At 50.3% G+C, this 21,228-nt stretch overlaps 1 protein-coding gene across 2 annotated transcripts in view; it reads left to right on the plus strand.

The window, feature by feature from the left end:
• The first annotated feature begins 1,347 nt into the window (after nucleotides 1–1,347).
• The window catches only part of GPNMB (glycoprotein nmb), a 31,391-nt gene continuing 11,510 nt past the window's right edge, over nucleotides 1,348–21,228 (plus strand). The window contains exons 1-6 of one of the 2 annotated variants that reach the window (XM_070059398.2): nucleotides 1,348–1,559; nucleotides 8,116–8,268; nucleotides 9,273–9,413; nucleotides 11,722–11,967; nucleotides 16,986–17,144; nucleotides 17,467–17,763. In XM_070059398.2, coding sequence (XP_069915499.2) covers nucleotides 1,490–1,559; nucleotides 8,116–8,268; nucleotides 9,273–9,413; nucleotides 11,722–11,967; nucleotides 16,986–17,144; nucleotides 17,467–17,763 — 1,066 coding nt within the window. In that variant the 5' untranslated portion in view covers nucleotides 1,348–1,489. Of the gene's footprint in view, nucleotides 1,560–8,115; nucleotides 8,269–9,272; nucleotides 9,414–11,721; nucleotides 11,968–15,214; nucleotides 15,567–16,985; nucleotides 17,145–17,466; nucleotides 17,764–21,228 lie in introns of those variants that run through there. The other variant, XM_089315374.1, reaches the window with a different exon arrangement.

Here is a 21,228-nt window from a genome sequence, read left to right on the forward strand (position 1 = left end):
GTTTTCCATCTGCTAGTTCTCTCCCCAGATGGCAGCAATGGCTGGAGCTGCGCTGATCCAAAGCCAGGAGCCAGGACCTTCTTCTGGGTTCCCTATGGGGGTGCAAGGGCCCAAGGACTTGGGACATCTGCTTTCCCAGGCCATAACAGAGAGCTGGATCAGAGGTGGAGTAGCTGGGACTTGAACCAGTGCCCATATGGGATGCTGGCACTGCAGGCCAGGACTTTAACCTGCTGCACCACAGCACCGGTCCCAAAACTTAACTTTTCATGCCACTTTTTCACAAGTTTCTTGATGTGCCTGTGTGTTTCCATTGCTCACTTATTCAGCTGCATTTGAAAACCATTTTGCCTCAATTGTGAACCACAGGCTCCTTTTCCTGTCTTTCATACTTGTTTGCAAGGCTGTAAAAGGAGCTCTGTGGAGCTGCGAGAGGCTGAAGGGTGGGAAATGGGTCACTCGTGCTCCTGGGTTTCAGTTTCCCAGGCCACTGATTTCTGTCCTCACTAGTACAACTGGGACACAAGTCGATACCCGATTCTACCCTTACCCCAGCCAGGACTCCTGATATCCTGACTATAGTCTCATGGGCATGCCTTAGAGACGCATCACTTGCCGAAAAGTGTTTGTGTTGTCCCAATTTCTGCATATTCTATAACCAGAAATGATTTGGCCGCATAAAACTTATGCTTCATGCAACCTCATTTTTGCATGTAATGCCTGCTTGTTACAACAAGAAATAAATATGCAGTGTGTGGTAGGCACTTGGTGTGAGGTGATACGACACAGAAACCATCAGTTACCAACAAGTGGGCAGATTGTTCTGCAAGTTTTGTGGCATGGTATCAATATTCAAAAGGTGCTTTTGACTAAATGTCTCCCCTACCACAGGCTCATGAGGCTCTTTCCAGCACAGTCTGACCCGGTAGGTACATTATCTTTGTATGTATCCCATGACTCCAGAGGACTGGAGTGACACCTTTGTCTTCTCTTGGGAGAAGCAACCATTTGCTAGCTGGATATCAAAATGATAGAAAAGGGTGCATAATTGTGACACCACCACCTGCACGGGGTGAGAGAAGCAGTAAAGGAACCACTGGCAGCAGTCAGCAGTGAGCCTGGAGGATTGAAGGGTTATTTGGCGAAGAATGTGAAAACCAGGTCCTAGGACACGAAGTCCCCTTAAGAGGAGCAAACGTGGACTCACAAACTTGGAAACACGCACATCTGCAAGTGGATGCGTAGCGTGTATCCATAAAGTTTACACAGAGCGTGTATTTGCCAAGAGCCAGTGAGTCATAGGCACATGGGTTGTAAGAGGTTGAACTCCAGAGAACAGATCAGGCAGTGGTGCTTAGTGCCATCACATGATCCGCCCCGGGGCGCTGTGCTCGCCCAGGATAAAGCGTGGGGCGCAGCAGAGCCCACAGCAACACTGCGGCTCCCCGTGCAGGCTTCAGCCTCGCCTGCCTGTGTCTGGGAGTCCAGCATGGAATCTCTCTACTATTTCCTGGGATTTCTGCTTCTGGCTGCAAGACCGCCATGCAGTGCTGCCACACGTGAGTGACTCCCGGGGTTCTGCACTTAACCCATTCTCTGGCTGTTGGCTGAAGCAACGGCTAACAGTGTCCTCTGAGCTGAGCTGGACTGAAGCTAGCTCCTTGGGGAGCATCTACAGCCTCACTCCGTCTTCTTCTGGGGGCCCACAAGAATGCTGGAACTATAGCAAAATGCTGCCAGCCCTTTCTTTGCTGTCTTTGAAAAGTAAAGACCATGTAGCCTTGCTCTGTGGGATTCTTTTACCATTGCAATTGCCACCCACTCTTTTGTTTGTTTAATTCCAGAGACAGAGAACTTCCCAAACGCCAGCAAGAGTCAGGACTGGGCAGGGCCAAAGCCAGGAGCCAGGAACTCAATCTAAGTGTCCCACATTGAGTAGCAGGAACCCAACTACTTGAATCACCGCCTGCTGCTTCCCAGGCTGCACATTAGCAGGGAGCTAGGGTGAGGAGTTGGAGCAGGGGAATAAGCCTAGGCACTCTGTTGTGGGATGAGGGGGTCCCAAGTGGCATCTCTTTTATTTTTTTAGATTTATTTTATTTATTTGAAAGAGTTAGAGAGAGGTCTCCCATCTGCTGGTTCGTCAGAAGTGGAGTGCTGGGAATCAAACCGGCGACTATATGGGATGCCAGCACTGCAGGCCAGGGCTTTAACCTGCGGCACCACTGCGCCACAGCATCGCTTCCCACCCCTACCCCACCCCGCAGTGGTATCCTAACCATTAAGGCCAAATGCCAGTCTACCCCATTTCTTTTTCCACCCTTGACAAAGAGGGAGCCAGTCCTTGGCCAGGGAACAAAGCATCTCCACCGATTCAGCTTTGTCGTCCTTCCAATAGGGTGGGGACCTCGGATAAAATAGGCTGCCATGGGGGGGGTGGGGGCTCGCTACTAACCCCAACCTAGAAGCTGTCGCCGACCCTGCGGGGGCTCTCCTAGACGTGCTACCTCTGGCCCCTTGAGAGCCCATCCCCGGTGGTGTGAACCAGTGGGTCCGGGAAAGTACCTTGTTCGGGTCGGGGCGGGTGGCCAGTTCTGCAGGCGGGGTGTGGGCGCAGGTCGGAAAGGGGCTAGCAGGGAATGTCCTGGGAAAGCCAGTTCCCCGGATCAAAAGTCCGGGGGTCCTGACGGCCGGCAGCTCCGTGGAGGGAGCTGGGCACAGGGGCGGAGCGTGGTCCTCGCATCACACCAGGCGGGCGGAACAGGGGTCTGGGACAGGCAGACTGTGCCGCGTCCTTGGGCGGTCTCACAGTCAGATCCGGGCGGGCGTGTTGGGGCGCGATGAGACGGGAGCGGCCTGGACCCGGGTCCGGCAAGGCGCGGCCCGCGGCGCCAAGGCTGCAGATCTGGGCCGCACCCCAGCCGGGAGACTCCGCGCGCGCCCGCCGGCCGGCCCGAGGTCGCTTCCTTCATTGGGTTTGCGTTTCCCTATTTGCAAAACTGGGTGAAAAGACTCTCGCGAGGTCCACTTAGAAAAAGCTACGGGGCGTGGAGTTGTTCTTAGGGAGGCGGCCCTGCGCACCTCCCAGGGGCGCAGTCCCAGGAACTGACCCCCTGGAGCCAACCGGCTATGGGCAGGGCAGGGCAGGGCCGGCCTCTGCCATCAGGGCCACTCGGGTCCTCTCCATCAAGCCGGCTGGCCTTAGGCTGCAACCGGCCTGCAGTGGGGAGGGGAGTCTAAGGTGGAGCAGACCTGGGCACTCCAGGGTTGGCCTTGTCCCAGACCAGCTAGTCTAGGGGTGTGGGGAACACCCAAAGATTCCCTGTCACTTGCAACTCCCAGGGGACGGCTTGCAGAGGAGTTCCCAAGTGGCCCTGGCACCAGCTCCCTGCTGGAGGGGATACGGAGGAAACCCAGGGTGGAGAGGATGGCCCAGGAGGAAGGGTGTGACTGGCTGGTTACCTCCCTCCCCACTCTCCCCACCTTGTACTCCCTTTTTTTTTTTTTTTTTTAAATTTATTTGCTTATTTGAAAGCCAGAGTTACAGAGAGAGGGGGAGGGGGAGAAAGAGAAATATTCCATCCACTGATTCACTCCCCAAGGGCCAGAGCTGGACCAATCCAAAGTCAGGAGCCGGGATCTTCTTCCAGGTCTCCCATGTGGGTGGCAGGGACCCAAGCACTTGGGCCATCTTCTATTGCTTTCCCAGGTGCACTAGCAGAGAGCTGGACTGGAAGTGGAGCAGCTGGGACTCGAACAAGTGTCCATTTGGGATGCAGATGCCACAGACGGCCACTTAATCCTCTGAGCCACAGCGCTGGCCCCGTCTGCTCACTCTTGGGCTTATTTTTCAATTGTGTTTTGTATTTTAAGGTCATTGCAGATTCACATGCAGTTGTAAGAAATAGTGCAGAGATCCCCAGCTTCCCCACAATAACATCCCATGACACACAGTATCAGAGCCCAGATGTTGACCTTGAGACTTCAAAATACACAGCAGACCCCCAGCAAGGATCCAGAACATCCCTTCTCAGCAAAACTCATACCCCTTCCCCTGTCCAACCTCCAACCGAGCCCCAGAAGCCACCAGTCCCTTCCCCATGTTTCCAATTCTGTCATTTACAGAACACTGTATAAATGCAATCACACAGTATATTGCATTTTAAGATTGGCATTTTTCTCATTACAAATCACTGGAGATTTATGGAAGTCATTGCATCAGTAGTTTGTTCCTTTTTATCCCAGAGTAGGATTTCCTTGTATGAACATACCACAGTTTGGTTAACCATTCACCCACTGAAGGACCTGTGGATTTATTCCAGCTTAAGCTGTTTTGGATACAGTTGCCAGGAATATTCACATAAAAATTTTTGTGTGAATAAAAGTTCCATGTCCCCAGGATGCATGGCCAAGAGTATAATTGTTTGGATGTATGGAGGTTGCATGTTGAGTTGTTTTTTTTTTTTTAAGATTTATTTATGTATTTGAAAGGCAGAGTTACAGAGGGGGAGAGAGAGGGAGAAGGAGAGGGAGAGAGGCAAGGAGGGAGAGAGAGACAGAGACAGAGACAGATATCTTCTGTCTGCTGGTTCACTCCTCAAATAGCCACAGTGGCAACAGCCGGGACTGAGCCAGGCCAAAGCCAAGAGGCAGGAGCTTCATCCAGGTCTCCTACAAGGGCATAGGGACCCAAGGACTTCTTCCACTGTTTTCCCAGGCCATTAGCAGGGAGCTGGATCAGAAGTAGAACAGCCAGGACTCGAATCGGCGCCCATATGGGATGCCAGCACTGCAGGTGGCAGCTTTGTGTGCTATGCCACAGCGCCAGCCCCTCATGTTTAGTTTTACAAGAAATTACCAGAGTGGTTGCAACATTTTATTCCCTCCAACAAGGGCTGACTGATTCAGTTTCTCTGCATCTCTGCTTGCTTTTGGTGTTGTCACTGCTGTTCACTGCAGTCGTGTTGATGGGTCCACAGTGATAACTCCATGAACCTTGAATGTGCATTTCCCTGCACATGATGTTCAGCATCTCCTCATGGAGTTGTTTGCCATCTGTACATCTTCTTTGGGGGCGTACCTGTTCATATCTGTTACCCATTTTCTAATTGAGTTGCTATTTTTTAATGTTGAGTTTTAAAAATTCTTTGTATATTCTAAATATTGTTTTTTTTTTTTTGAAATGTGGTTTGCAATTTCTCCCAGTCTATAGTTGGCCTTTTCATCCTCTTCACATGGTATTTCTCAGGGTAAAAAAAAAATTTTTTTTTGACAGGCAGAGTTAGACAGTGAGAGAGAGAGACAGAGAGAAAGGTCTTCCTCCCGTTGGTTCACCCCCCAAATGGCCGCTATGGCCAGTGCTGCACCGATCCAAAGCCAGGAGCCAGGTGCTTCTCCTGGTCTTCCATGGGGTGCAGGGCCCAAGCACTTGGGCCATCCTCCACTGCACTCCCGGGCCACAGCAGAGAGCTGGACTGGAAGAGGAGCAACCGAGACAGAATCCGGCGCCCCGGCCGGGACTAGAACCTGGGGTGCCGGTGCCGCAGGTGGAGAACTAGCCTAGTGAGCCATGGCGCCGACCAGAGCAAAACTTTTTAAATTTTAGGAGGTGTGTGTGGCACAGTGGTTAAGATGTCATCTGGGATGTCTGCATTCCATATTGGAGTACTTGGTTTTGAGTCCCACCTCCACTCCTGATTCCAGTTTCTAGCTAATGTGTTCTCTGTGAGGTAATGGCCCAAGTACTGGGTTGTTGTCACCCATGTGGGAGACTGAATTAAGTTCCTGGATCCTGGCTCCAGCCTGCCTCAGCCCCAGCTGTTGCAGGCATTTGGAGAGTGAACCAGTGAATGGGAGATTCTCCCTCTCTCTCTCTCTCTCTCTCTCTCTCTCTCTCTCTCTCCCCCCTCTTCTGTGTGTGTGTGTGTGTGTGTGTGTCTGCCTTCCAAAATAAACACATTTTCAAAAGCTTTTCATTTCAATAAGGTCCAACTTTCACTTTTTTGTTTTATGAATCAGACGTCTGGTGTCAAGTCTAAGAATTTTTGCCCAGCCCTCAAACCCAAAGGCGTCACCTGTGCCTTTTCTTTCTGTTCCCACATGTGCTGCTTCTTTCTGTACAGCCCCATTTGTGGAAAAGCCTGTCCTTCCACCGTTGGACAGCTTTTGCGTCTTCTCCAAAAGCCAGGAGGGCAGGCTTTTGCAGGTTTCTTTCTGGGCTCTCTGTTCTGTCCCATGGACCGGGGGTCACTCTCCTTTAAATTTGTGTTTCTCTTTGACCTGTGACATTTGAAATCCGAGGATCATATTTCTGGAAACACTAGCTTTCAGGATCTGAGAAACAGAAAGATTCCCTGGTACGATGGGAAGAACTAGTCCTGGGAGTAAAGGCTGCGAATCTCCTCTTCCCCTCAGTTAAAGAAGAACCTGGTAGATCACATCACCTGGGTGGGTCACATCACCTGGGTGGGTCACATCACCTGGGTGGATCACACCACTTGGGTAGGTCACACCACTTGGGTAGATCACACCACCTAGTAGATCACATCACCTGGGTGGATCACATCACCTGGGTAGGTCACATCGCCTGGTAGATCACACCACCCGGATAGATCACATCACCTGGGTGCATCACACCACCTGGGTGGATCACATCACCTGGGTAGGTCACACCACTTGGGTAGATCACACCACCTGGGTGGATCACACCACTTGGGTAGATCACACCACCTGGGTAGATCACATCACCTGGGGGCATCACATCACCTGGGTAGATCTCATCACCTGGGTAGGTCACATCACCTGGGTGCATCACACCACGTGGGTGGATCACATCAACTGGGTGGATCACACCGCCTGGGTAGGTCACACCACCTGGTAGATCACATCACTTCCACCCATAAGTGAATGAGTTTGAACTAAATATCTTCGTTCTTTCCACATGACTCAATTCGAGTGAATTTCCAGTTACAAACGTTTATTGATAAACATGCGTTTCCTGTCCTCAGGATTTGTTTCCAAATAAGAACCATCTCACAGAATCACAGGACACTTGGGGTTTTTGTGATCCGAAGACCCACGTCTCCAGCCTTTGCGGTCATCTGGGGAGTGAACCAGCGGATGGAAGACCTCTCTCTGTCTCTCTCTCTCTCTCTCTCTGGCTCTACCTCGCTCTGTAACTCTGTCTTTCAAATAAATAAAATAAAACTTTAAAAAAAATTTTCTTGGGACCAGCGCCGTGGGATAGCAGGTTAAGCCTCCACCTGCAATGCCAGCATCCTAAATGATGCCAGTTGGAGTCCCGGCTGCTCTACTTTCAATCCAGCTCTCTGCTATGGCCTGGGAAAGCAGTAGACGATGGCCCAAGTCCTTGGACTCCTGCACCCATGTGGGAGACCTGGAAGAAGCTCCTGGCTTTGGCCTAGCACAACACTGGCCATTGCAGCCATTTGGGGAGTGAACCAGCATATGGACAATCTCTGTCTCTGTCTCTCCCTATCTCTCTAACTATGCCTTTCAAATATATAAATAAATCTTTAAGAAAAAAAAAAAAAACACCCTGTGGCAGGCATTATGGCACAGTGAGTTAAGCTATTGCTTGGGACACCTACATCCCATACCAGAATGTCAGCTCCTTCACTTCTGATCCAACTTCCTGCTAATGCTCCTAGGAAGGTGGTGAATGATGGCCCAAGTACTTGAGTTCCTGCCACCCACATGGGAGACTCAGACGGAGTTCCTGGCTCCTGGCTTCATTCAGCCTGGCCATCTTGGTTATTGTGGGCATTTGGGGAGTGAACCAACCAATGCAAGATTTCTCTCTCTCTCTCTCTCTCTCCCTCTCCCTCTCTCTCTCTCTCTCCCTCTCCCTCTCTCTCTCTCTCTGCCCCCACCACTACCTCTCCCTCTGTCTCCCTCTGTCACTCTGCCTTTCACATCAATAAATAAAATAATTTTTTTAAAAAATTAAAACACCCTCTATTCACTTGGCATATTGGATATATTACGTATGTGCTTTCCAACCATATGAAATGAAGTTTCTTTAACTATGGTTAGACAAGTACCAAATGAGAAACCAAATGGACAAAATAATGTGTTCGCCAACTATTGATACAGGATTCCATGATGTGCTGGACAATGAAAACCCCCATGGTTCCACGAGGGAGCACCCCCAACTCGATGGCTGGTCCCCAGAAGAAAACAACTGGAACGAAAAACTCCACCCAGTGTGGAAGAGGGGAGACGGGAGGTGGAGAAGCTCCTGGAAAGGTGAGTTGAAAGGCGCAACCCAAGCAGCTCTCCCTCTGTGGACCCTCCAACCCTCTAGACCGAGTGCTCAGGTTGTTGCTATGGAGATCCGTGCAGTCATCACCAAGTGGTGGCCCCTGGATTTGTCAACCTTTCCTTTACCCCAACACTATCACTTTCAAAGCCACAAAATACTGTTTGATCTCCTTAGAAAGGGACAAGTTGGTAGCTCTTAGGATATTTTGGAGGACAAGCAGGTGTAGCCTTCAACCGAGTTCACTAAGGTAGGAGCGGTTACCTTCTGAAGACCTGTGGCCCTGGAGAGGTTTTTGGCCATCTCAAAGCTGTGCTTTATTGGAAAACGAGTGTCTCCCCATTCTGATCAAAGAATGGGTCCTCCAGCCATTGGTCTGGGAACTCAAGCTTCCTCCTCACTCCGACTCAGAAGAATATTTTATTTCTAACTATTCTTTTTTTTTTCCTTTCTTTCTTTTTCTTTTTCTTTTTTTTTTTTTTTGACAGGCAGAGTTAGACAGTGAGAGAGAGACAGAGAGAAAGGTCTTCCTTCCTTTGGTTCACCCCCCAAATGGCCAGTGTACTGTGCTGATCTGAAGCCAGGAGCCAGGTGCTTCTCCTGGTCTCCCATGCGGGTACAGGGCCCAAGCACTTGGGCCATCCTCCACTTCACTCCCAGGCCACAGCAGAGAGCTGGACTGAAAGAAGAGGAACCTGGAAAGAATCCGGCACCCCAACCGGGACTAGAACCTGGTGTGCCGGTGCTGTAGGTGGAGGATTAGCCAAGTGAGCCGCAGCGCCAGCCATCTTAACTAACTGTTCTTTCTGCAGTTAGAGAATTCCTTCTGTGGTTAGAGAATTTCTTGGGTTTTTAAAAATTTCATCTTCTAGAATGTTCTGGAAGCTGAAGTTAGGAATCCAGAAAATCAATTCCATGTGGATCCTGTGGTCTCACTCCGAGGTCTGTAGGGGGAAAGCAAACAAAGAGCCCCTCTTTTCGATGCCCTTAGGAGGCTGTGTGCAGGCGGTCCTGACCAGCGACTCACCAGCGCTGGTGGGCTCCACGTTGACGTTTGTGGTGGACTTGGTGTTCCCCAGATGCCAAGAGGAAGATGCCAGTGGCAACATCGTCTACGAGAACTACAGAAACGGTGAGAACACAGCGGGGTGCTTGTTGGTCCTTCTGCCAGCCCGAGGCACTGCTGTCACGCTAAGCCAGGACAGGGAGGGGACCTGGGAGCTGAGCTGAGCCCCTGCCCAGCCCCGGGGCCAACATCAACCCCAGAAGCCACACTGCCACACCCCGCTGGAGCCCAGTGATTGGACAGAGAGAATCCCTGGTTGATGCCCAGTTTCTGGTGCTATTACTTGTAACTGTTTGGGTTCTCAAAGAATCACCAGTTGGGCAGATATTTGTGGTCAGTTTGATCTCTGCTGACAGCATTTTTTTTTTTTAAGCAAATGCTACATGACTACCACAAATGCTAAAGTGTCTATGTTTGGGTTCTGCTTTGCTTGTGGTGGTTAAAGACAAAAGCTCTTTGTGTGGGTTAAAGTTGAGCACAGATACATCTATGGAAACTACATGGTTAGAATTGTCCATCCTCAAAAACCTGAGGCTGTTCTGTCGGTGACGGGGCCATTTAATCTTTTCATTTTTTAGAGATGATTTTGTTATTTAGAAGTTTTATTAAACCTCTGATGTGATCATTCCTTATTAAATTTTTACCTTCTTTGGGGAAAATGTTAAATTCTTCTATGGAAAGAGTTCAATATTTAGCAAATGTTAAGTGTTCAATATTTTTGTAGCACTTTTTTTCTATTTTTTAAAATTTTTATAAAGGTCTCAAGTGACAATCCAGTCCTCTGAGTACTTCTAATAAAATTTTTATTACATTCTAATAAAAATTTTTATAAAATATCTATTACCACTTAAAGGAAATAGGGATCATTGAGGAAATGACTGATTGTAGATCTAGGACAAGCAGGTCCCTGGTGAGCCTGAGACACCTCACGGTACCAGCAAACAGGACGAGCTCAAAGCCACACCACGGGGCCAGGGGTCAGCTTGAAGGAGCTGCTGTTGGCTGCATTGAGGACAGCTTAATACTCAAAAGGATTAGCATCTATAGCACACTGATAAGTAAAAAGGCTCCCAAACATGTGAGTGACATAGAAAAAATCAAAGAAGATGGGGGAACTATTCCGGCAGACCCGGATGGAATTCCTGGCTCGTGGCTTCAACCTGGTCCAGCCCCAGCTGTTGTGGGCATTTGGGGAGTGAAGCTGACAATGGGAGCACTCTCTGTGTTCTGTCTCTCAAAGAAAAAGAATTTTTTTAAAAAAAGATTTCTTTATTTGAAAGGCAAAGTTACATAGGGGCAGAGACACACACACACACAGAGAGAGAGAGAGAGAGAGTGTAGGGAGCAACCCGGACTAGACTGTTACTGGAATTAAGACTTATTCTATGCATCTGCTCTCCCACAATATGGCGCTGGGAGAGGAGAAAACAGTTTCTACACAGCTGCCTCCAGTTCAACCAATAAACTGTAGGACTTGCTCCTGATTGGAGGAGAGCAGCGTACTCGGCGTGTGGGCAGCCGAGTTGGGATTGGCGGAGGAGGACTATAAAGGAGGAGAGAGACGGCATGCACCAGGAACATCTAAGGGGAACATCTGAGGGAACACCTGTGCAGCCCCCGAGAGAACCGGCCGGCGGTGTGCCGCTCCCCTGCGGAAGTGGGGAATGTGGCCAGGGGGAACTGCCCTTCCACGGAGGTGGAAGGGATAGTAGCCAACCCGGGAAGAACCAGCAGCAAACCCGGGGAGGGCCGAGCAGACGAAAGAACAGCGCAGGGTCCTGTGTCGTTCCTCCACGAAGAGGGGGAGCGACAAGAGAGAGAGAGAGAGGGGTCTTCCATCCACTGGTTCACTCCCCAGATGGCCACAACAGCCGGAGCTGCGCCACCAATCCAAAGTCAGGAGCCAGGAGCTTCCTCCAGGTCTCCCACATGGGTGCAGGGTTCCAAGGACTTGGGCCATCTTCTACTGCTATCCCAGGCCATAACAGAGAGCTGGATTGGAAGTGGAGCTGCCGGGACTCGAACCGGCATCCATAAGGGATGCTGGCAATGCAAGTGGCAGCTTTACCTGCTACACCACAGTGCAGGCCCCAGAAATATATTTATTTTTTTAATGTAAAAGGAAACATAAGTGCACTAAGTGAAATCTCTGGGTGGAGTTTTCCTGAGTCATTGCTTCCTATCAAACTTTTATTGGACTGTAACATGTATGCAGAGGAGTATACTGCAGGCTGCATTCTGACTGTTGGGGTTTTAGTCACCTAACAGCTTTGAAACAGGCAGTGAGGAGCATGAACAAGTGTTTAGCTGGGTGATGAGCCCGAGTGAGCTGAGCCGCAGTGACACCCGGGCTTGTTTTTCTCTCTCTCTTTAGACACTGGACCACCTGCTGACCCCTACGTGTACAACTGGACAACCTGGGCGGAGGATGGTGACTGGGGAAATGACAGTGGCCAAAGCCACCACAACGTGTTCCCCGATGGGAAGCCCTTCCCCCACCCTCACCCCCACCCCCACCCCCATCCTCATCCCCACCCCCATCCCCACCCCCACCCCCACCCCCACCCCCACCCCCACAGGTGGAAGAAATGGAATTTTGTCTACGTCTTTCACACACTAGGTGGGCCTTCTTCACCTGCCTCTACAGCGTTACTCTCCTCTTTGCTTATTCTGTACCTGGGAATTGCAATTCTGAGCGTTTGAAAGAGTGACCCTATTATCTATCTTTCACTAACTTGGGTGGGGAGAAGGAGACAAAAATAAAATCCTGGGGTCAGCATTCAGCACAGCAGTTGACACTCTGCTTGGGACACCCATAGTAATCGCCCTGGGTTCAAGTCCCAGCTCCACTCCTGATTCCAACTTCCTGCGAATGCACACCCTCGGAGGAAGCAGTGATGGCGGCCCTGCCACCCACGTAAGAGACCTGGATCGAGTCCTTGGCTCCTGGCTTTGGCCTGGCCCAGCCCTGGCTGTTATGGACATTTAGGGAGTGAACCAGTGGATGGCAGATCTGTCTCTGCCTGTCTTTCTGTCTCTGTGTCTGTCTTTCTCTGTGTCTCTCCGACTTTTAAATAAATAAAATTAATTAAATTTTTAAAGATTTATTTATTTGAAAGCCAGAATTACAGCAAGGAGAGGCAGAGAAAGAAAGTGAGATCTTCCATCTGCAGGTTCACTCCCAAAGTGGCCACAATGGCTGGAGCTGGGCTGATTCAAAGCCAGGAGCCAGGAGCTTCTTCCAGGTCTCCCACGCGGGTGCAGGGGCCCAAGGACTTGGGTCATCTTCTACTGCTTTCCCAGGCCATAGCAGAGAGCTGGATCGGAAGTGGAGCAGCCAGGACTTGAACCAGTGTCCAAATGGGATGCCAGCACTGCAGGTGGCAGTTTTACCCAGTACGCCACAGCACTGGCCCCCAAATTAATTAATTTTTAAAAATCCTGGTTAACTGTGCCAAACCTTCAGAGCACCAAAAAATTAAAATAAGAAAAATAGATTCAGCTTTCTCTTTATTTATTTATTTGAAAGTCAGAGTTATACAGAGAAAGGAGAGTCAGAGTCACTCCCCAGTTGGCCACAATGGCTGGAGCTGAGCTGATCCAAAGCCAGGAGCCAGGAGCCTCTTCTGGGTCTCCCATACAGGTGCAGGGGCCCAAGGACTTGGGCCATCTTCTCTGCTTTCCCAGGCCATAGCAGGGAGCTGGATCAGAAGTGGAACAGCTAGACACACACCAGCCCCCATACGGGATTCCAGCACTGCAGGCAGTGGCTTTACCCGGTACGCCACAGTGCCAGCCCCCAGCTCTCTTTTTTTTTTTTTTTTTTTTTTTTTTGACAGGCAGAGTGGACAGTGAGAGAGAGACAGAGAGAGAAAGGTCTTCCTTTGCCGCTGGTTCACCCTCCAATGGCCGCCGCTGCAGCCGGCGCACCGCGCTGATCCTGGCAGGAGCCAGGAGCCAGGTGCTTTTCCTGGTCTCCCATGGGGTGCAGGGCCCAAGCACCTGGGCCATCCTCCACTGCACTCCCTGGCCATAGCAGAGAGCTGGCCTGGAAGAGGGGCAACCGGGACAGAATCCGGCACCCCAACCGGGACTAGAACCCGGTGTGCCGGCGCCGCAAGGTGGAGGATTAGCCTATTGAGCCACGGCGCCGGCTCCCAGCTCTCTTTTTTAAAAACTACTCAACTGCTTCATCTAAAACAGCATGAAAAAAATTAGCATCGATTTATTCATATGACACATGGATGAGCATTTGTTGATTTATGTAACTTTTTATGTTTTCAGAAGAATTTCTTTAAAGATTCATTTTTATTTATTTGAAAGAGTTACAGTGAGAGAGAGGTGAGAGAGAGAAAGAGAAAGTCTTCCACCTGTTGGTTCACTCCCCAAATGGCTGCAACAACCAGTACTGGGCCAGGCCAAAGCCAGGAGCTTCTTCCTGGTCTCCCACGCGGATACAGGGACCTAAGGACTTGAGCCATCCTCCACTGCTTTTCCAGGAATATTAGCATGGAGCTGCATGGGAAATGGAGGAGCCAGGACTCCAACCAGTACCCATATGGGATGCCAGCATTGCAGGCAGTGACTTAACCGGCTATGCCATGATGCTTGCCCCATTTTTCACATTTCTTACCAAGAACATACATCTCTTTAATCCTTAAAAAGTCTTCAGGGCCAGTGTTGCGGCACAGTGGGTTAAGCCACTGCCTGCGGCGCCGGCATCCTATATGGACGCCTGTTCAAGGCTTGGCTGCTCCTCTTCCGATCCAGCTCCCTGCAAATGGCCTGGGGCCCCTGCACCCATGTGAGAGACCTGACAGAAGCTCCTGGCTCCTGGCTTCAGCCAGGCACAGCCCCAGCTGTTGCAGCCATTTGGGGGAATGAACCAGCTGTTGGTAGTTCCATCTCTGTGTGTGTGTGTCTCTCTCTCTGTAACTCTGCCAAGGAAGGGAGGGAGGAAAAATCACCATGATTAACAGTACAGATACTTGCTGTTAACATGTGTTCTCTATACTAACATTTATTTAAATTTTTATTTATTTATTTATTGGAGAGGCAGAGTTACAGAGGGAGAGACAGAGAAAAAGGTCTTCCATCCATTGGTTCACTCCCTAGATGCTCACAACTACTGGAGCTGGGTTGAGCCAGGAGCCAGGAGCCTCCTCCAGGTCTCCCATGGGGATGCAGGGGTCCAAGGCTTTGGGCCATCTTCCATAGCAGAGAGCTGGATCAGAAGGGGAGCAGGCCAGCGCCACAGCTCAATAGGCTAATTGTCCGCCTGCAGCGCCGGCACCACGGGTTCTAGTCCCGGTGAGGGCACCGGCTTCTGTCCCAGTTGCCCCTCTTCCAGGCCAGCTCTCTGCTGTGGCCCGAGAGTGTGGTGGAGAATGGCCCAAGTCCTTGGGCCCTGCACCCACAGGGAGACCGGGAGCGGTGCCTGGCTCCTGGCTTCAGATCAGCGCAGTGCACTGGCTGCAGCGCACCAGCCGCAGCGGCCACTGGGGGGGTGAACCAATGGAAAAGGAAGACCTTTCTCTCTCTCTCTCACTGTCCACTCTGCTTGTCAAAAAAAAAAAAAAAAAAAAAAAAAAAAGGCAGCTGGGACTAGAACCAGCAAGCATATGGGATGCAGAAGGAGGCTTAGCCTACTACACCACAGCGCCAGTCCCCAGTCATCTACTTCACTCTGTTAACTCTCAGAGCTGGCTTTTTCTCTGTTTTCAGTGCCTTCTTGGCCAGGTCCGTGAATTCGCCTCACACCTGATCTCTCTGAGCAGAGTCTCCTGTGTTCACCAACAGCCCGGCTCTCTTAGTCTAGTTCAGACTCTGCTACCTTAGCCAGATTTGACATCTTTCTTTCAAAACCAACGTTCAGACTGGAGATGTCCCTGCTTCTCCCGCAAGACTCCTTTGCATTTCCATCTTCCGCTGAGGGCCCGGAGATCCCTGATACTCCAGCTCACACGTGCTCTTGTCTCTCGGCGCTGGAACTCACAATTTCCCCGGCTGTAACTAACCCCCTGAGGCACACCTGCCCCCCCCCCCAAGCCTGCAGCACAGCTGCCTGGGCCTCTCAGGTGCCAGGGGCGTGGCAGCCACACCTGCCCGACGCCATCCACCCCTCATCAGTGTGGCCTCTCAGCCTCCCCACCTCACAGACGTCCTACTGTGTACCCCCTAGTCAGGGACAGGCCCTGCCAGCCTCCACCGTCAGACTAGGTAAGGCCTCGGGCCCTGCAGGAGAAGGAGTACTTTCGCCAGGCCAGCCCAGGGCACAGGGAGCACAGGAGGGCTGGGCCAAGAGAAGGCTCGAGTCCAAGGTGCCCTAGAAACTGTTTATGGAGCCTCCCCCCTCTCTTTAGTTTCTGTCATCGGCCATGTCCCTCTCATCACTCACTGGTGTTCTCACAAAAAAAGACTTCTAGAAAGTGGAGGATTCCAGACCCCTTTTTAAAAAGCTGCATAATGGTATAGCTGAAACAGTATTATTACAAAAATAAGGTAGACTTTGGAGTGTGTAATCTTTTTTAACTCCCAAGGACACCTCACTGCTACATTCAGTGTGTTTTCTTTGGAGCAGGTGTTGTGGTTCAGTGGGTTAAGCTGCCTCTTGCAATGTCGGCATCCCAGCGAGTGTCAGTTCAAGTCTCAGCTGCTCCAGTTCCTGACCAGCTCCTTGCAAATGAGCCTGGGAAAAGCAGCAGCAGATGATCCAAGGGCTTGGGCCCCTGGACCCACGTGGGAGAACTGGATGGCGTGCCTGGCTCCCCGCTTTGGCCTGGCCCAGCCCCAGCCCCCAGCCGTTGAGGTCATTTGGGGAGTGAAGGAGTGGATGGAAGATTTCCCTCTCTTCTCTCTAATTCTCCTACTTTCTCTGCCACTCTGCCTTTCATATAAATAAATCAGTACATTAAAAAATTTATTTTCTACAGGGAAAAATGTGTGCTTCAGTGCCAAATCACTTGGTTTGCAGAAAGTGTTTCTCTGCAAGCTACAGGCCGGCTGTATTAGCCTACTAAATCCCTTTCCATCGTAACCGCCTCCAGCGCCAGCAGTCCCCCTTCATCCCTGGTGTCACTTTCCGTGCTGTAAGATACCAGCCATCAACCGCAGCCCGAACGTGTTCATCCTGCCCCTTTCAAGAGAGAGACTGAGTTTGTGTAACTTCTACTACAGCACAAGGGGTCAAATAATAGAATTAAAAGATAAGCTCATTTTGGTACAAAACCTTTTGCCAAAAGTTTTTGCATAATGCACATTTTCCATGAATTTTTAAAGACCCCTTTGTGTGTCGTTATATTTTTTCTGTTATTGTTGATTGATGTTAATGTCTCCCTGTGCCTCGTGTATGATTTTTTTAGATTTTGTCGTGGGTATGTCCATCTAGGAAAAACTACAGCACACATACACACACATACACACACTCACACAGAGGGTTTGGTGCCACCAACAGTTCCAGGCAGCTACTGGAGGTCTTGGAAGGCAACCTGCTCTGACCAGGGACGATGGTGTTTGTGGTTTTGGTTTGGAGGAAAGTGGGCAGCATCTTTCCATTTGCAGCAGCCCATACGCCGCCCCCGTCAGCCTGTACCGATCGCTTCCTGTACTCAGTAACTGAAACCTTGCACTCTCTCCAAGGTCATTATTTCTACAAGCTGGGACGGTGTTCAGTGAGGGTTTCTCTAGACACAACCAACGTGACCCTTGGCCCTCAGCTTATGGAGGTGACCGTGTACAGAAGACACGGCCGGGCGTTCCTGCCCATCGCGCAGGTGAAAGATGTGTACGTGGTAACAGGTGAGTGTCCTGGCCGCTGTTATCCGCGGATGAGCTGCTTAGTTCCTTGATGTCGGTGGGTTGGGAGTTAGCACCAAGCGTTCTGGCCTGGGTTACCATTCATCTGGGCCCTGGCCCAAGCTTAAATATTCAGCTGTGTTCTAGCCATCTGTTTTCCAGAATAGCTTGGGAAAATTGCCTATGGAAAGGAAAAAAGTAAAATAAAATAACCCTGTATGCTCCCTAACTTTGATTTTTGTCACCTAAGAGCACCTTCAAAATTCCCTACTTAAAACTGAACCATGAAGGATCCTCTCTCTCTCTCTCTCCTGGGGGAACTTAGATCAGATTCCCGTATTTGTGACGATGACCCAGAAGAGTGATCGGAATTCGTCGGACGAGACCTTCCTCAGAAACGTCCCCATCTTGTTCGACGTCCTGCTCCACGACCCCAGCCACTTCCTCAACAAGTCCGCCATCAGGTACAAGTGGAGCTTCGGCGACAACACCGGCCTCTTCGTGTCCGACAGTCACACCTTGAACCACACATACGTGCACAATGGAACCTTCAACCTCAACCTCACCGTGCAGGCGGTGGTGCCTGGACCTTGCCCTTCGCCCACGCCCAGGCCTCCTCCTGGTGAGTGTTTGCCCAGGGAGCCTTGAGGCATTGCCTCCACTGCAAACAGAACACCCATGCAGGTCATGTTGCTAAATGCCTACCTCAGGCTGGCGCCGTGGCTCACTAGGTTAATCCTCTGCCTGCGGCGCCAGTACCCCGGGTTCTAGTCCCGGTCGGGGCGCCGGATTCTGTCTCGGTTGCCCCTCTTCCAGGCCAGCTCTCTGCTGTGGCCAGGGAGTGCAGTGGAGGATGGCCCAAGTGCTTGGGCCCTGCACCCCATGGGAGACCAGGAGGAAGCACCTGGCTCCTGCCATCGGATCAGCGCAGCGCACCGGCCATGGCGGCCATTTGGGGGGTGAGCCAACGGAAGGAAGACCTTTCTCTCTGTCTCTCTCTCTCACTGTCCAACTCTGCCTGTCAAAAAAAAAAAAAAAAATCCTACCTCAAAGGCTTGTTCAGCGACTCCGTAGTGAGTAAGTTTCAAAAGCCACCATCAGGAAGACAGGAGAATTTGGTGATTCGCACAGAGTTCACCTTTTTAAAATTTTTATTTATTTATTTTCATTTTATCGGAAAGGGGGAGAGAGAGAGAGAGAGAGAAGTACGCCTCCCATCTGTTGATTCACTCCCCAAATGCCTCCAACAGCCAGGCCTGGGCCAGGCCAAAGTCAGCAGCCAGGAGCTTTGTCTGGGTCTTCCATGTACGTGCAGGGGCCCAAGAACTTGGGCCATCTCTCGCTGCTTTCCCAGGCGCATTAGCAAGGAGCTGGATCAGACGTGGAGCAACCGGGACTCAAACTGGTGCCCATACGGGATGCTGGTGCTGCTGGTGATACCACAGTGTCAGCCCCCACAGCCGTTCTTGAGAGCACATTCCAAAGCGTGTAGCCTGAGAGGATCTGTGGGCTAGCAGACCGGGGACTGCTTCAGATGTTTAAATTGCTCCGATTAACCAGAGACCACCCTCAGTGGAGGTCTTTGAGGATACTCAAGAAGTCCTCTGGAGTCTGCTTGGGGAAGTCTTGGCTTCCACGTGATTCCCCACCCTACCCCATGCCATCAACATCCTCCTCTGGGCCATCTGCACGTGGACCCCAGGGTCCACTCGTGTGGCCATAGGCTGACATTCTCTCACTGGTCACAAGAGGGCGCCACACCCCCAATCCATGGGAGTACAGCATCGGGCTGTTAGGACTTGTAGTTATTTTTACCAAAACCTATTAGTTATAAATAGCTTTGTTACAATAAAGTGTTAGTAATAAAGTAATAAAAATGAGATCTCACTAAATCAAAGGATACCTAGATCAAGACACTGTTGTTATTACTGATTCTGATTCTTTTTCTGAAATGTTTTAAATGAAAAATAATGCATGATCCTTAGTAAAAAATCCAAACAATATAGAAATCTAGAGTGAATTTTCTGCCCAGAATGAAGCCCTGTTGATAACTGGGAGTGCTTCTTTATCTATGCTTTTATATACATATATACACATATATATACATATATACATATATATATATATACACATATATACATACACCTGGTCTCTGTCATTTTGTTTTTTTCATAACTGGATTCCTACTCTACATATTGTTCTACAACTTGCTTTTTCTCCACTTAGCAGGCATCCTAGACATCTTTCCATTGTTGGCAGTGGAAATCTGTCTCACTTCATTCAGTGGCCAACATTTATTTTATTTATTTGAAAGAGTTACAGAGAGAGGAAGAGCCAGAGAGAGAGAGAGAGGTCTTCCATTTGCTGACTCATTCCCCAAATAACCACTATAGCCAGAGCTGAGATGATCTGAAGCCAGGAGCCAGGAGCTTCTTCCGGGTCTCCCATGTGGGTGCAGGGGCCCAAGCACTTGGGCCATCTTCTACTGCTTTCCCAGGCCGTAGCTGAGAGCTGGATTGGAAGTAGAGCAGCCGGGACTAGAACCAGTGTCCATATGAGATGCCAGCACTGCAGGCCAGGGCTTTAACCCACTGCACCACAGTGCCAGCCCCTATTTGATAACATTAAGCATATAGCTTTATTCTAGTATTGCTGCAGAAGAATGAGTTTCTTTATCTACCAGTACCGATGGTCATCCTTATACACATGGGGACCACATGTGAAATAAGTTACAGATGTCTTTAGCCTTTAGAAACTTCTGAACAGGCACAGGCATTTGGCCTGGTGGTTAGTACACCAAGTCCTGTATTAGTGTCCTTGGGTTCAGTTCTGGCTCCGACTCATGATTCCAGCTTCCCGCTGATGCACACCCTGGGAGGCGGTGTTAATGGCCCCGGTAGTTGACCTGGACTGAATTCCCAACTTGTGGCTTTGACCTGGCCAAGCCCCAGCCACAGCTGTTGCAGGCATTTGGGGGAGTCCACCAGTCCACCTTTCCCTCTTCATCTATTTTTCTGCTCTGCCTTTCAAATAAATAAATGAAGATTTTTTTAAAAAAGAGTTTTGTTCTAGAAAGCATTCCTGGCTATCCAGACTAGATTAACAGGCTTATTGCACATTATATTATTACTGGACCAAAGTTATGTTTTCTCTGTGTTAAGTGGCTTCACGATGAATCACAGCCAAAACAGACACCAAAGTCCAGCCCAAGAGTGAGGCAGCAGCAGGCTGGGGTAGGCAGATGGGTGCGTGCTATGTATAAGGCACAGAAGGCTCTTTCCTGAGCTAAGACTGCTGTTGAAAGACCAGTATCAGATTACTGATCACATACATTACACACACGGGGAGCCAGCACTGTGGTGCAGAGAACTGAGCTGCCTTGTGGCAGCTGGCATCCTGCTCCCAAGAGCTGCTGTGAGTCCCGGCTGCACCACACTTCTGATCTGGCTTCCTGCTAGTGTGTACCCTGGAGGCACCAGATGGTGGCCCAAAGACCTGAGTTCCTGCGAGACCTGGATGGCATCCCAGGCTCCTGGCTTTGGCCTGGCCCAGCCCTGGCCGTTGTGGCTGTTTGGGGAGTGAACCAGTGGGTAGAAGATCTGTCTCTTTGTCTCTCCCTCTCCCTCTCCCTCTCCCTCCCCCTCCCCCTCTCCTTCTCCCTCTCCCTCTCCCTATCCCTTTCCTTCTGCCACTCTGCCTTTCAAATGAATAAATACATTTTTTTAAGTGCATGGAAAACTGGAATTAAAAGTGTGAGTTAGTTTGGGGGCAGAAATGTGTTTTTTTTAAGTGTTCATTTTCTATAAACTTTTTTTAAAGATTTATTTATTTATTTGGAAGTCAGAATTACACAGAGGAGAGGCAGAGAGAGGTCTTCCATCCGCTGGTTCACTCCCCAATTGGCCGCAATGGCCAGAGCTGCACCGATCCAAAGCCAGGAGCCAGGAGCCAGGGGCCAGGAGCCTCTTCTGTGTCTCCCACATGGGTGCAGGGGCCCAAGGACTTGGGCCATCTTCTACTGCTTTCCCAGGCCATAGCAGAAAGCTGGATCAGAAGTGGAGCAGCTGGGTCTTGAACCGGTGCCTAT

This window comes from Oryctolagus cuniculus, chromosome 16 (assembly GCF_051225735.1).
Source record: "Oryctolagus cuniculus isolate XC-2025 breed Fujian yellow rabbit chromosome 16, ASM5122573v1, whole genome shotgun sequence".
In the NCBI taxonomy this organism is placed as follows: domain Eukaryota; kingdom Metazoa; phylum Chordata; class Mammalia; order Lagomorpha; family Leporidae; genus Oryctolagus; species Oryctolagus cuniculus.